The sequence below is a fragment of the Danio rerio genome, chromosome 8 (genome assembly GCF_049306965.1).
Source record: "Danio rerio strain Tuebingen ecotype United States chromosome 8, GRCz12tu, whole genome shotgun sequence".
Taxonomy (NCBI): Eukaryota; Metazoa; Chordata; class Actinopteri; order Cypriniformes; family Danionidae; genus Danio; species Danio rerio.
In genome coordinates, this window is record NC_133183.1 from 3,088,563 (window position 1) to 3,105,831 (window position 17,269).

The 17,269-nt window shown below is 36.8% G+C and overlaps 1 protein-coding gene across 2 annotated transcripts in view; it reads right to left on the reverse strand.

Annotated features, from left to right (window-relative positions):
- Nucleotides 1-871: 871 nt before the first annotated feature.
- si:dkey-178e17.3 overlaps nucleotides 872-17,269 on the reverse strand; it is a 64,922-nt gene continuing 48,524 nt past the window's right edge. For both annotated transcript variants that reach the window (XM_003199037.7, XM_005166740.6), the window contains exons 4-5: nucleotides 6,491-6,649; nucleotides 872-3,682 (exon numbers count right to left, since the gene is read on the reverse strand). In XM_003199037.7, the coding sequence (XP_003199085.3) occupies nucleotides 3,577-3,682; nucleotides 6,491-6,649 (265 nt within the window). In that variant the 3' untranslated portion in view covers nucleotides 872-3,576. The remainder of the gene's footprint in view (nucleotides 3,683-6,490; nucleotides 6,650-17,269) is intronic.

Sequence of the window (17,269 nt, forward strand, 5' to 3'; positions counted from 1 at the left end):
ACCAATTGGTATCGAATTCCAGTATCGTGACAACACTACGTCATATACTACTATGACAAAGATCACCTCAGGTACAAATGATGTGCTTTGTTCAGTGTTAAATGCTCCCAATGTGAGTTTAAATACAATTTTATGTGATATTTATTCACTTCAGTTGATTTTTAGATGTTAAAAACAGCTTGTTGTGCTGCTAAATGTTGCAAACTGATATTTTCTTTTTATTTTATCTTATTATTTTAGTGTTTAAAAATAGAAAAATAATAAATAAAATACTTTTTAAACATGCAAACTCGGTGGTCGCTAGTTTGAGTCCCGGCTGGGTCAGTTGGCATTGCTGTGTGGAGTTTGCATGTTCTCCCCGTGTTGCTGTGGCTTTCCTCCGAGTGCTCTGGTTTCCCCCACAGTCCAAACACTGTCATGCACTATAGGGAATTGATGAACTAAATTGTCCGTAGTGTATGAGTGTGTGTGTGTGTGTGTGTGTGTGTGTAAATGTCTATGGGCGTTTCCCAGTACTGGGTTTCAGCTTTAAGGGCATCCGCTGCGTAAAACATATGTTGGAATAGTTGTCGGTTCATTCAGCTGTGGCGACCCCTGATAAATAAGGGACTAAGCTGCAAGTAAATGAATGAATGAACTATTGTTGGAAATGGCAAATGTAAATTTATATAATTTCATTTTGCACAAAACTTTACATATGTGATGGTAAAAACTAATTTAAATGCACGAATGCTTTGCCAATTTACATATATCATTTTCATTCTGCATATTAGATTTGAAAATTAACCTTTTGCAAACTCATATGCTTCCATACGAAAGAAAGATTCACACTCGTGTGCCAATTGAACAAACAATAAAGAGAAAGAAAGACTCGAGACCTATGACTGTTTAATGTGTGATGGGAAACAAAGAAGAACATTGCAAATAATAGTAAAAAGCAATAAAACATACAAAAGCATCAATAAAACTCTAATATTATTGACTAATATTAGAAACTAAACTGAAATCTAGATAGAATTGGTTTGGTTCAGTCCTGATGTTATATATTACAATCAGAAATCCTGTAATAATAAATAAATTGCTAATTTATTTTAATAAAATAAAAATAATAATTTTATGGAAATAAAATATGGCAAGCAGCAGAAAGAAATTATTTATACTGTCATCAGCTGTACCCAAGTGAAAAAATACTATAGTAAATACTAAATTGTTTTTGAACCTTACTATAGTAAAGTGTATTATACTGTATATATTATAATATTTACGTTTTTTTTTTTGTTAATGATGCAGTATTATTGGTGCAGTATGTAAGTTTGACACCCGGTGGTTGAACTAGGTATTACACTCCTAGTTCAAAACACAGCAAGCGCAGGTTGCCAGATTGATGACATCAAACAGAAATATCCCTGACTATTAGGGTATTGTCGCCTATGCACAATAGACAACACGATGTTGAGCCGTCATCGCCGATCCTCTGCCCCGCCCCGTCACAAACCCGCTTGCGAAAAATACACACTTGGCCCCATTTACACTAATACGTCTTAGTGTTAAAATGGCATTTTAGAACGAAAATGATTCACATCCACAACAGCTCTCCGTTCACTGAAAATGCACATCACGTGACCACACACACACAGACACGCACTGTCATGCGCCTCTGAGCTCCAGGCAGAGAGCAGTGCACGTTGTCACTTTATCAATGATGTACCGCTGGATCGTGTCTCACTATTGTTGTTTAACGTGATATTCAGACATCCCAAGTCTCCCGGAAGTTCTGGGAGTCTCTATGCATTTGCGGGACTCATAATGATATGAGTGATAATGTCCTGGATATCGCGCACCTCCCTCCCAGTCCTCAAATAAGTCACCCCTCCCCTCCCCTTCGCTTTTCACATGATGACGATGCCATCGTCCATCGTGGTTTCACATTAGACATCGTACGATGCCAAATTGGTCAACATTGCCCAACCCTACTAACTATCGAGCCTAAACACTGATTTAAGTCACATTGAAAATAAAAGCAACGGCACGCGATATATTAAAAGGTGTTTTTGTCTTAACCAACACCTGATATTTATATTTTAGAAACGACTTCTATTTCTCACAGCTGAACAACAGAAAACTAACAGTGATCAGCTCAGGTACACCTCATGTGCTTTATTCATTGTTAAATGCTAATAATGTGAGTTTGAATGCTGTTTTACATCACATTTATTGCCATACTACTGAAAGCAGCAGCAGATAGTTCAAATCAGATCTGGAAAATAAAATAAACCGTCTGAAACTAAACTTTAGAACTGATTCAGTGCAAGCCAACACATATCAGTGATTCAGCATCTACATTTAATAATGTTAAAGAGGTTTAATATGTATTTACATTATAAACCTTACCATTTCATTGGAGTGCAGTGAGTGCACTATTCTGTGCTTCTGAATGGCTGTATTTACATTTCTGTAGTGTTTCGTCTGGTGCAAACAGCCAAATTGCTCATCACTGCAAATCTCGTCATGTAGTGTGTTATTAGGACACAGCGTTATATTATTTGCTAATTAATAACCACCTCATGTGGAACTGAATCTGCGTCTGCTATTGTCCACCGGAGGACGCATTTCAGTCACAGGCGCATTCTTTGAGAGCCTTCATGACTGAATGAAATACGTGGTTTTCCATTAAGGCTAAACAGGCATTGGGCAGGTTAAAATAACCAAAACAAAGACAGCCGTTCCGGCACGTAACTAAAAGCAGAATATCTGACTTCAGCATTGTTTTTCAGATAAACAAGTATGTTCATTTAGCATGTTTCTGAAATATCTGCAAACATGTTATGGCTTTTTACTGCTTTAGAAGAGTCAAAATCTTACATACAGCACCTTTAACTGTAGTGAACTAATAAACTGTAGTGAATACTGTAGTATAATTTAGTTTTTACTACAGTAAACTGTGGCGTATCACATATATGTACAAAATAGCAACTATAGAATCACCACAAGAGTTTATTGCAGTACTTTACTATAGAATGGTTTGCTATTAATTATTATAGTATTTTTGTCCTTGTGGGGTGACAATTTAACCACAATTTTGGCTGATTAGCTTTTACACTATAATAGTAAACATTTTTAAGAGGAATCGAGTGTGGTTTCTGAAACTTTCAAGCCACAAGTGAAAGTTCAATGTATTCAGATCAGGACACTTGGAAAAACTTAAAGATAAAGTTCTTGGAAAACGAAATACTACAAAAACATTCACATACATTAGCTTGACTCGTGCATTTACAAACACACACACAAAACAGACGCACGGGCATTACATTCAAACATATATAAATACAGTACATATGAATCAGAAGACAGTCGAGAGAGTAGACAAAGTGAGCCATTAGAAACGGGTGCAGGTGCATTGTGGAGGTAGACAGCAGAGAAAAGCAGTTGTTTTGGTGGGGAAACAGATAAAGTGACAGGTATACTGGGGCGTCATTGCTTAACCTTTGATGGAGAGAATTTGGCTTCAAAAGGAGGAGGCTCTTGAAGACTCCTGTGGAATAAAGTGTCCCTCAAAATGAGCTTTTAAAGGTTGCTTCAGACGAAAATCACAGAGTATGATGGACACCGGCAGTTCTCAGTGAGTGACTCTCGAACCCACGACCCAGAGCAGCCCGGTGCCTGAGCAGCGGCCCAGAAGGTTCTAGAGGGAGAAAAATACTCAATATGAAAGACATGACACTTGTATTGTTTTGAGAGAAAAGTGTAATGGATATGGCAAATAAAGCCCCGACATCTAGTGAAGGAGTCAGTCATTGATTGATATAGACTGAGAACTCTCAGAGGGAAGGGCTTGGACCAGACGTGTGCTTTTACAACGGTTTCTGCAGAAATTGAAGAAGATCTTGTATTCTCTAAAAGCATGCAGTAAACATGTCAACCTGGATAACCATATAGAGACAGTTAGACGTGTATTTTGAGGAAAAAGCGCGACAACTGGTGGTGTATTTTAAGAAAAAAGAGGACAACTGGTGGTGTGTGTAGCATGGGCGTCTCTGCTGAGGAATGTGTGGGGTCACCGTGGTGAGGAACTGCTGGAGAATGAGTTTATATGAAAAACATTGAGGGCGACAAGGTGGCTCTGTGGTTAGCACTGTCGCCTCACGGCAAGAAAGTCACTGATTTGAGTTCCGGCTTTACCAGTTGGCATTTCTGTGTGGAGTTTGCATGTTCTCGTCTTGGCGTGGGTTTCCTCCGGGTGCACTATAGGTAAATTGAATAAACTAAATTGGCCAAAGTGTATAATTGTGTATGGATGTTTCCCAGTATTGGGTTGCAGCTGGAAGGATGTGTAAAACATGCTGGATAAGTTGGCAGTTCATTACGCTGTGGCGACCCCTGATGAATAAAGCCACTAAACTGAAGGAAAATGAATGAAAAACATTGATTGTTACATGTAAAACACACACATGAAGTTAAATCTGTGAGAGGTTTTCAGGAGAGTGAGTGACATATTTTCAAATTAACGTAGCATAATGGCAATGTATGTAAACACTCAGAAGGGGTTGCAACTATGGAGGGTCAACTTTGGTGTGAAAACAGTTGCTTGCATTGCAGGGGACAGGGCCCAGAATAACATGAGCACCTAAAGATATGCTAAATGTCTCAGTAAAGGGAAAACATCTTAAGATGGTCAAAGTTACAACAAGAACACCTAGAGGTGGGGAGAGAACATTGTATAAAGAATACACAGTCTTGGGGAGAGACTGCAGATGGGTTTGCTCTGGGCTTTCTCAGCTTTATTGTGAAATATTCCAATAAAGTCTATTCTGATATTCAGTTTGATTAATTAATGGACCATCCGGAAGCTGAAATCACAGCGAATACTTGCTTCACTGACATGAGAAATACAGTTGAAGTCAGAGATATTAGCCCCCCTTGTATATTTGTCCCCCAATTTCTGTTTAATGGAAACACATTTCTAAACATAATAGTTTTAATAACTCATTTGTGAGAACTTTTCTCTTTGTCTTGATGACAGCACATAATATTAGACTAGATATTCTTCAAGACACTAGTATTCGGCTTGCAATGACATTTAGAGGCTTAATTAGGGTAAAGTTAGGGTAAATAGGCAAGTCATTAGCCCCTTTCACACATACACACCTTTCCGGAAAATTACCGGCAATTTTCCGGAAAGGTGTGTGTGTGTGAACAGGCCTTTTTTGAAAATACCGGTTAATTTGTTCTGGCTATTTTCCGGAAAGAGCAGTTGTAACATTACCGGCAATTTGCCGGAATGCAGCGCTGTGTGAATGCAGAAGGAAGATTGCCGGAAAGAGCACGTGCATATCTAGAATGACACTTCAGATATAGTCTGTGTTAGTTAATGTAAGACTATTGATGAAATCCAGCATAACACTGTATAACAACGCTTCAGATGACTGTTCTAGAGCCTACAGCTAATCAAACTGACAGATTCTGGAGTGCATTACAGCTCTAAAGAACATTATAAATGATAAATGATCTTAAATAAAACAAATACATGTATAAAGATGGTATAAAACTATATAACTTTACTCACATGGGAAACGGAGGCCATGTGAATGGTTTGTGAGCATAATTAAGTGCACACAGCATGCCATGCCATCTGATAATTGTAAGGAATAAGTCCAAAAGGCGACTGACTGTGTAAAGCCACATAAAACAACACAAAAATAGGATGAATATGCCGAGATCAGCAGCTAATCAGCCTGAATCAGCTGAGCTGAAGTGACGGTGACCAGCGAGACCTAGCTGTCACTCAAGTGGCCACGCCCTTAATTATGCAAATTTAATATAAAGGAAACGGATGAGTTATAAAAAAATTCACCCCCTCACAGTTGTCATGAAGGGTAATATTAGCTGTATTAACCAAAATCGTTCTTTGTACCAGGCTGTAAACACCTTTTTTCTGTTGTAAAGTTGCCCATTCTAACAGCTAGCGGAATTTCGATGAATTGCAGTTTCATTTACTTTCGTATTGGCTTTCTGGGGGAGAACAGGAGGCTGAAGCTTGGTCTTCAACTGTATATTACATAATGCTTGAAATCTCTACTGTTAATTAAACCAACTACACTTGAAAACAGACGTTCTCTGGTTTTGTAATTTATATGAAACTAAAATTAGGTACAGTTCTCCCGCCCACTACTGACCATCTCTCCCTCATTAGCATAAACAGCCCGGAGTGAGAAGCAGCCGTCCACTTTGAATCTGCTGCTATGGAATCTACATATCCATTTGTAGCTCCGCCCTCTTTTGAAAATTTAAATTTAAAGCAACAGTCACCAAAACAGCACAATTAGGACCAAAGCCTAAAAAGGTCAGTTTCAGAGAGGTTAAAACATTATTAGTGTGATGTTTTAAGCTGAAACTTCACGCACACATTATAGGGACATCACAGACTTATTTTACATCTTGTAATTAGGGGCGTAATAGGTTCCCTTTAATATCAGTGTTTAGATGCATGTACCTGATGTTCTGCAGCCCGTCTCCACGACAGCGGTTATCAGTCACCATGGCATCGCTTTGACACTCAACACATACGGAGCGCTCATGAATCAAACCTGCGCTCCACGGTCTCACCTTACATGCAGCACTCGCCTGCTTCACACGCATCTGCACACAATAACTGCAGACAGAGAGAGAGAGACAGGTTAATACAGCATCTGCACACTTCAATAACCCAATATTCTCTGAAAAAACTTGCAAAATTGCCAATAACATATCATAATATGAGCAGAGACATTGGTTTGCTTATTGCATGAAGCATACTTAAAGGGACAGTTCTCTTAAAAAAATATCAATATACTCGCCATTTACTGCCAGGCTTCATGAGTTTCTTTTTTCTGACAAAGGTGAGATATTTTGAAAAATGTTGGAAACTGGTAACCATTGGGTAAACTTTAGTATTGGAAACTATAGTATTGAGTCATTTGTTAACATTAACTACTACAGTTGTTGTGTTACCATAGCAACTATAGAATATATACTATCCGCTTGTTAAGTGTGACGTCACGCGAAGCGTCTTCCGGGTCCAAGCGCTCTATTCAACTGAATGGGGAGACTCATCAAATGGTAATAATAAACGTTTACAAAGTGATTTAAGGCTTTCGAAAATCACAATCGCAGTATATATGTCCATGCCTAATATCCGATGGCCAGATGGTGATACATTTTTTAGAAATAGTAAAAATTTTGGTATTTGTTATGCAGCAAGCCCAGAGATTGTTGTGTATACTGACTTTATATAAAATTAACTGTAATGTGTGATAGGAATAAAACGCGATCATAAACGAATGATTTCTCCACTCAAATGAATGGCGGCTTGGACCCGGAAACAGTATACATACGTCACAAACACGTCACCACTTAACAAGCGGATAGTATGATTCAAAAGATAAAGATCTATAGTAGGGAAAAATACAATGGAAGTCAATGGTTACTGGTTTCCAATATTATTGTTATTTTGTGTTCAACTAGGCGTGAGCGATATGCAAAAATATATAATTTTTACTATTCTAGGTTGTCTGAGCAGTTCAGCCAAACTCATTTACTTATTTACAAAATATCAATTTAAAAAAACGAATATGGGCCGAGACAAAAAAAAAGTCATTTTAATGGCAAAGATCAATTACAAAAATATTTCTGCTGAAAAATCCAGCTTTAACCAGCCTAAGCTGGTTGGCTGGTTTTAGTTGGTTGACCAGCCTGGTTTTAGAGGGGTTTTGGTCATTTCCAGGCTGGTGTCCAGCCATTTCCAGCCTGGTCTTAGCTGGTCAGGCTGGAAAATGACCAGCTAAATCCAGCTTGACCTTATTGACATCAAATACTGACATTTATTCATCAGGTATGGCAGCCTAAATTCAACATCTGATTAACGTCATAGTGGTGACGTCCACACAATGTCAAGCTGTAACATCATTAGGCGTTGATATATGGTTGGTTTTAGGTTGGACATTGATGTCGGCCAGATGTTGAGTTCTGACGTCAACCTGATTTTCATTTCCAAACAAATTGCAACGCCCCCATGATGTTAGGGTACAACGCTAATCTGACATCATGTTGACGTCTTGTGCCTGCTGGGTGTTAAAGGCCATTTCGGTCATCATACAGTAAACATCCGTCATCTTCTCATCAGTGACATCTAAACAGTCTCTGGGTCAACGCGTGTAAAGATTTTGGACGTCCTGTTGGACACATTTAATGCTTCCAAACAGTTTGCTGCAATTATAAAGCGCACATGTCTTGAGGTAGTTCATTATGATGCAATTTACCTTCTATGTGTAATCTGATTGGACAGAAATCACAGGACTGATTTCTCTAATCCCCATAGACAAAAACAAAGTAGTGACTGTAAGTTGAAGGAAAGTAGTGGAGTAAAAGTACTGATACTGCACTAAAAATGTACTCAAGTGAGAGTAAAAGTCATTAGTATTAAGAAGTAGTGTTGGGTACTGAAACGTCTCACTCAGATTAAGGAAAATCATTAGATAACTGAAGTCCATGTAAACGTAGTCACAAGCTTCAACCACTGATCTATAAAGAGAGATCAGTGGCTGCAACCCTAGGAAAAAAGAGAGAGTTCCCTGATTTTGATGAAAGCTTTTCCACAGGTTAGCAGTAAGCTAATGTAATGTTAATTGGGTAATGTAAATCTTAAACTAGTGCTAACAAATATTGATCAAAAGAAATATATTAATGCAGTTCAATTATTATCTAAAATATGAGTTGATGTACACTTTAAACTTTAATAATATTGTTCAATTAAAATGATAAAAAAAAATTATTTTGTCAAATAAAACAGGGTTTCCGCGGGGTCTTAAAAAGTCTTGAGTCTTTCATTTAAAAATCTAAATTTTAGGCCTTAATAAGTCTTAAATTGGCTGTTCTAGGTCTTAAATATTTTTGCACAGGTCTTATTTTTCTGATGTCCATGTAACGCTACATCTAATGCTCATTTAAATTCTTTTTTATTGATGTTGCTTGGTTTTCATGGTGTTGTAGTTCTTTATTCCACTTGTCCTAATGTAATTTGCAGTATTACAACTACGAATGAGAGACAGACATGCAATAGCCAATCAGCTTTCTGTTATTGAACTCGGTGCGCACGGCGAATGTGACATCATCGCTGCGTTTGCAGAACAGTTCACGCGGCGCCGCATTTCATTTAAGTTGAATATGAATCACTTTGAAGAGATTTTGTCTGAAACAGGTGTGACTGTACAGACATCTTCTATGATCCGTCCATGCGTGATCATAGGGAGAAGTAGAACCAGATGATTAATAATTCTTGGCTAGAAATTGCAACAGCAGTGGAAAAGGAGGAAAGTCTTTGGAAAAGTTTGGAAAAAAACCTGTGGGATGAGTTTGTTCAAACAAACAAAAAAAAGAGGTCTTAAGATGCATGTTTGTTTTTTCTGTAGTTCAATGGTGCATCTAACCTGTCTTCAGTACTGTTCAATTTGAATATATTTATTTTGCCACTAATTTTGTGATTTTGCATTTTCTCTCTATGCATGCGTGTTTTTGATATTGTGATATAGGTCTTAAATTTACTTAATAGTCTTAAAAAGTTCTTAAAAAGTCTTAAATTTGAAATTATATCTGCAGAAACCCTGTAAAAGATTTTTCTAGACGCATCCAACATAATTTCCCATACAGTTTTCATACCATCGATTTAGCACTGGTATCGACATAATCCTAAACAATACCCAACCCTATTAAAAAAGATAACTGACCCAAAAAATGTAAACTCTGGACGTCTTTTAGATCCACATTTAAGCAAAATAGAATAAAAACAATAATAAAATATAGCCGCAAGCGGCGATTGACGGGGGTCAAGCAGTTTAGCAGGGTAAGGTTATATAGCAGTCATGAAGCCTGTGAATTTACAATGTATAGCGCCACCATGTGGCCAATGTCTACGAGTTTCATGATATGGCCAATTACTTTACATTCTTTTCTACAGAGCAGTAAAATAAACTATAAACTATCAGTGGTGTGTTTCTGCCATCTACTGGACACAGTTGTGATTTTCTTTACACATGTTTTAAAACAAGGTGTTTAATCATAGAACCAGTTTTGCCAATTAGAATTATTATGAAGAGGTTAAATGGGACTAAATTAGATTTTTAATGCACAACACTGTTTACATCATGTCAAAGTGTGATTCAAAATGATCCTAAATGCAATTTCCCTGACTTTAAACTTAAAAAACAAAGGTATGCAAATGTTGTGAACAATAAATAAGTGGTCTTGTGGTGACATCTAGTGGTTAGAAATGGTAGGTAACAGTTAAAAGTCTGTGTTATAGTGGCTAAAATGATAGAATATGGAAAATATGTGTTTTTGAGACCTTTAAAACATTCAAGATGGACAAAAAGTTTAACATGTAAATCATTTCAGTGATAAGCTTAGACTAAAATTGGTAAAGTGTGTAAATGAAGCACATTTACTGCATTTTTAAGCCAATTTAGCATGTTTTTAATGCCATTTCCACTATTATAGCGCCACCTAATGCCCGATCTTCACAAAATTTTGCATGTTTCTTTACATTGATATGCCACATGTGCTCGACAATTTCTGTAATGTTTTGGTTTTTCCTTATTGGTTTACAGGCATGTAGGTTCATGTAGACACGCCCCTTTTGTAAATGAGCCTGTTACAGCAATCAGAAGTGAAAAGTTCAACTTTTTTTTAATAATTATTGATCTAGATAGTCCAGAGATTCTAACAACACTTGTTTCGTTGCGATTGAGTGAAAAACAAGGGACTAGTTTGCAAAAGTAGGTTTTTCATTAATTGATGCATATTTAACGAACGGTGTGACTGACAGCAGTGGTTTTAGTGTCAAACTGTTCGGTATGAGCAGGCCTATCATATGATATGTAAATTGTGTGGTTGCGCAAAACTGTGTGTAATAACCAATCAATTACACCCTCAAAAAACACAAAATCGCCCCCTAGTGGCCGATTTCTTTCAAAATTCTTACAGACCTCTAGGACCATGAGTCAAACATGCCCAGTGAGTTTCGTTCTGATTACTCATCGTTAACCTTGTTAAATGGCTGCTCAATTCTAATTGGCCAATGGCGGCCATGTTTTTTGAGATGTGCCAATGTCCTTATAGTATGTTATGACAACTTGATCAAAGACACTGCTTGCCAAATTTCAAGCTGATTGGACTAATGATTGTAAGGTTAGAGTAATTTTTATGTTTTTAAGCTTTATAGCGCCACCATGTGGCCAAAATCCACGGGTTTTGCACTGTGACCTCAAATTCACCTTACACATGTGTGTACCAAGTTTGGTGATAATATCTCATTCAGTTCAAAAGTTATAGCTACAATTAGCATTTAGCTTCAATTAGCATGGAACATTTTTGCGTATTGTTTTGCATGAGAATAAAAATTTTAACTTTTTTTCAATAATTATTGATATTCAGTGTCCAGAGAACATTTGAGAGCTGGTTTGGTTTAGATTGGTTGAAAAACCTAGGACTAGTTCGCAAAAGTAGGTTTCGGACAAATCGCGATGTAGCGGGAAAACGGTGCGTCATAGAGAAAATCTGAGTCACTCCACTTTTGTTTGCACAGACCCAAGGATTCCAAATATGTAAATTACTTGATTCTACGACAAACGGTTTACAAATGGCGGCCAAAAATGTGCAAAATGTTGTTTTTTTGCGGTATAGCGCCACCTATGGTCCGATTAAGCTGATCTTTGGCCAGGGTCTAGTGTACCGGGGTACTACCATCTGGCCAAGTTTCAGTTCTCTAGGCCTTACGGTTTGGTCTGCCCAATAAAAACTAGGGCAGAAAAATAATAATAATAATAATAAATATAGCTGCAAGCAGCAATTAACGGGGGTCAAGCAGTTTAGCAGGGTAAGGTCATATAGCAGTTAGGACGCCTGTAAGTAGTTTATTCGACAACGAAATATACGATTAGAGTGTTAAAGTTTATAGATTGAGCTAACAAATGTTTGATTAAACACTCCAGAGAAGCAACTTGGATTTTTACATATTGACAAAATTTTAATGAACATTTCGAGTGACCGCTTTTATGTCAAAGTGACCAGTTTAAGCAGCCCTATGATATAATGTGTAGATCGAGTCATGGCAGCTTTTGCATATGTGTAACAAGTTTGGTGTAGATATTTCAATCCATTCATGAGTTATGGCTATTTTAGCTCTTCCCAACAAAAATGACAAAACTATATCACTATATAAACTAATAATTTTGTGTTTTATTAAAAGAATTTAAAAATCTACAAAGTAAAAGGTGTGATAAGCTTAGACAAAATTTAATCTTAAATGCATTAACTGTGTTCAGTTCATGTCAATTTGGGATTCAGAATGCATTATATTACATCACATTCTTTGCTACAGAGCAGTAAAATAAACTATAAACTATAAGTGGTCTGTTACTGCCATCTAGTGGCCACAATTGTGATTTTCTTTACAAATGTTTTAAAACAAGGTATTTATTTATAGAACCAGTTTTGCCTATTAGAATTATTACACAGAGGTTAACTGTGACCAAATTAGATGTTTAATGCATAACAGTGTTTACATCAGGTGAAAATATGATTCAGAATGATCCTAAATGCAATTTCCCTGACTTTAAACACAAAAAATGTAAAACAACAAAGGTATGCAAATGTTATAAACAATAAATAAGTGATCTTGTTGTGACATCTAGTGGTTAGAAATGGTAGGTGACAGGTCAAAGTCTGTGTTATAGTGGCTAAAATGATAGAATACTGAAAATATGTGTTTATGAGACCTTTAAACATCCAAGATGGGCAAAAAAATTTACTTATAAATCATTTCAGTGATAAGTGTGTAAATGAAGCACATTTACTGCTTTTTTTAAGCCATTTTAGCATGTTTTTAGAACCATTTCCACTATTATAGCGCCACCTATTGCCCAATCTCCACAAAATTTTGCATGTTTATTCACATTGATATGCCACATGTGCTCACCAATTTCTGTGATGTTTTCGGTTTTCCTTATTGGTTTACAGGCATGTAGGTTCGTGTAGACACACCCCTTTTGTTAATGAGCCTGTTACAGCTATCTAAAATGGAAAGTTCAACTTTTTTTTGATAATTATTGATCTACTCAGTCCAGAGGTTCATATAACACTGGTTTCGTTGCGATTGAGTTAAAAACCAGGGACTAGTTCGCAAAAGTAGGTTTTTTTTATATTGATGGTTTTTTAATGAACAGTTTGAATAACAGCAGTGGTTTTAGTCTCAAACTGTTCAGTATGAGCAGACCTATCATATGATATGTAGATTAAATGTATTTGTGAAATAGTGTTTAAATGAAGCACATTTACTTTATTTTTAAGCCATTTGGCATGTTTTTAAGACTATTTTTGCTATTATAGCGCCACCTATGGTTTGATCTTCACAAAATTTTGCAAGTTTCATTTCGTTGATATGCCACATGTGCTCACCAATTTCTGTGTTGTTTTGGGCTTTCCTTATTGGTTTACAGGCATGTAGGTTCGTGAGGACACGCCCCTTTTGTAAATTAGCCTGTTACAGCTAGCCAAAGTGAAAAGTTCCACTTTTTTTTTGATAATTATTGATCTACACAGTCCAGAGATTCTAACAACACTGGTTTCGTTGCGATTGAACTAAAAACCAGGGACTAGTTCGCAAAAGTAGGTTTTTCCTATATTGATGAATATTTAACAAACGGTGTGAGTGAGAGCAGTGGTTTGAGTGTCAAACTGTTCGGTATGAGCAGGCCTATCATATGGTATGTATTTTGTGTGGTTGCGCAAAAGGTTGTGTGATACACAACCCATTACACACTAAAAATACGTAAAATCGCCCCCTAGCGGCCGATTTCTTTCAAAATTCTTACAGACCTCTAGGACCATGAGTCGAATATGCCCAGCGAGTTTCTTTTCGATCACTCATCGTTAACCTTGTTAAATGGCTGCTCAATTTTAATTGGCCAATGGCAGCCATGTTTTTTGAGATATCCCAATGTCCTTATAGTATGTTATGACAACTTGGTCAAAGACACTGCATGCCAAATTTCAAGCTGATTGGACTAACGGCTGTAAGGTTAGAGTAATTTTTATGTTTTTTTAGCTTTATAGCGCCACCATGTGGCCAAAGTCTGCGGGTTTTGCAGTGTCACCTCAAATTGAGCTTATGCATGTGTGTACCAAGTTTGGTGATGATATCTCATTTCGTTCAAAAGTTATAGCTCAAATTAGCATTTAGCTTCAATTAGCGTCAAACATTGTTGTGTACTGTTTCGAGTGAGAATAAAAATGTCAACTTTTTTTTGATAATTATTGATATTCAGTGTCCAGAGAACATTTGAGAGCTGGTTTGGTTTAGATTGAGTGAAAAACCTAGGACTAGTTCGCAAAAGTAGGTTTCGGACAAATGGCGATGTAGCGCGAAAACGGTGCGTCGTAGAGCAAAAAGTTCAGCTGTGCACTTTTGTTGGGGCTAACCCAAGGATTGGAAAAATGTAAAGTTTTTGAGTCTACGACAAACGGTGAACGTATAGCAGGCAAAAATGTCCAAAAAGTGGGTTTTTGGCGCCATAGCGCCACCTATGGTCCGATTTGGCTGATCTTTTGTGAGAATGTAGTGTACCGGGGTACTACGATCTGGCCAAGTTTCAGCTCTCTCGGCCTTACGGTTTGGTCTGGGCAATAGTGACTTCGGCAGAATAATAATAATAATAATAATAAATATAGCTGCAAGCAGCAATTAACGGGGGTCAAGCGGTTTAGCAGGGTAAGGTCATATAGCAGTTAGGACGCCTGTAAGTAGTTTATTCGACAACAAAATATACGATTAGAGTGTTAAAGTTTATAGATTGAGCTAACAAATGTTTGATTAAACACTCCAGAGAAGCAACTTCGATTTTTACATATTGACAAATTTTTAATGAACATTTCGAGTGACCGCTTTTATGTCAAAGTGACCAGTATAAGCAGCCCTAAGATATAATGTGTAGATCGAGTCATGGCACCTTGGACAAAGACACGACATGTCAAATTTTAAGTTAATCAGATAAATGGTTACTCAGATACAGTGATTTTACAATGTATAGCGCCATCATGTGGCCAATGTCTACGAGTTTCATGCTATGACCTTAGACTGACCTCTTGCATATGTGTAACAAGTTTGGTGAAGATATTTTAATTCCTTCATGAGTTATGGCTATTTTAGCTCTTCTTAATAAAAATGACAAAAGAGCAGTGAATAAGCTATTAATGATCTCCTACTGCCATCTAGTGGCCACGGTGTAATTTATTCATGTGATTACAGCCATTTAGGTGTGCATAAACATATCCCTTCTATAATTGAGCATGTTCTAACTATATAAAATGAAAAATTTGTATTTTATTAAAATAATTAAAAATCTACAGAGTAAAAAGTGTGACAAGCTTTAACTAAATTTGATCTTAAATGGATTAACTGTGTTCATGCCATGTCAGTTTGGGATTCAGAATGCATTACATTACATAACATTCTTTGCTACAGAGCAGTAAAATAAACAATAAGTGGTCTGTTACTGCCATCTAGAAGCCAGAGTTGTGATTTTCTTTACACATGTTTTTAAACAAGGTGTTTATATATAGAACCAGTTTTACCTATTAGAATTATTATGAAGAGGTTAACTGGGACCAAATTAGATGTTTAATGCATAACAGTGTTTACATCAGGTCAAAATATGATTCACAATGATCCTAAATGCAATTTCCCTGACTTTAAACTCAAAAAATGTAAAACAACAAAGGTATGCAAATGTTTTGAACAATAAATAAGTGGTCTTGTTGTGACATCTAGTGGTTAGAAATGGTAGGTGACAGTTAAAAGTCTGTGTTATAGTGGCTAAAATGATAGAATATTGAAAATATGTGTTTTTGAGACCTTTAAACATCCAAGATGGACAAAAAAATAACTTATAAATCATTTCAGTGAAAAGTGTGTAAATGAAGCACATTTACTTCATTTTTTAGCCATTTTAGCATGTTTTTAGAACCATTTCCACTATTATAGCGCCACCTATTGCTCAATCTCCACAAGATTTTGCATGTTTATTCACATTGATATGCCACATCTGCTCACCAATTTCTGTGATGTTTTGGGTTTTCCTTATTGGTTTACAGGCATGTAGGTTCGTGTAGACACGCCCCTTTTGTAAATGAGCCTGTTACAGCTATCTAAAATGGAAAGTTCAACTTTTTTTTGATAATTATTGATCTACTCAGTCCAGAGGTTCATACAACACTGGTTTCGTTGCGATTGAGTTAAAAACCAGGGACTAGTTCGCAAAAGTAGGTTTTGTTTATATTGATGGTTTTTTAATGAACAGTTTGAGTAACAGCAGTGGTTTTAGTGTCAAACTGTTCAGTATGAGCAGACCTGTCATATGATATGTAGATTGAGTGTTTTTTGTGAAATAGTGTGTAAATGAAGCACATTTACTTTATTTTTAAGCGATTTAGCATTATTTAAAGACTATTTTTGCTGTTATAGCGCCACCTATGGTTTGATCTTCACAAAATTTTTCAAGTTTCATCTCGTTTATATGCCACATGTGCTCACCAATTTCTGTGATGTTTTGGGCTTTCCTTATTGGTTTACAGGCATGTAGGTTCGTGTGGACAAGCCCCTTTTGTAAATTAGCCTGTTACAGCTAGCCAAAGTGAAAAGTTCAACTTTTTTTTGATAAATATTGATCTACACAGTCCAGAGATTCTAACAACAGTGGTTTCGTCGCGATTGAGTGAAAAACCAGGGACAAGTTCGCAAAAGTAGGTTTTTCCTATATTGATGAATATTTAACGAACGGTATAAGAGACAGCAGTGGTTTGAGTGTCAAACTGTTCGGTATGAGCAGGCCTATCATATGATATGTATTTTGTGTGGTTGCGCAAAAGGTTGTGTGATACACAACCCATTACACACTAAAAATACGTAAAATCGCCCCCTAGTGGCCGATTTCTTTCAAAATTCTTACAGACCTCTAGGACCATGAGTCGAACATGCCCAGCGAGTTTCGTTCCGATCACTCATCGTTAACCTTGTTAAATGGCTGCTCAATTTTCATTGGCCAATGGCGGCCATGTTTTTTGAGATATGCCAATGTCCTTATAGTATGTTATGACAACTTGGTCAAAGACACTGCATGCCAAATTTCAAGCTGATCGGACTAACGGCTGTAAGGTTAGAGTACTTTTTATGTTTTTTTAGCTT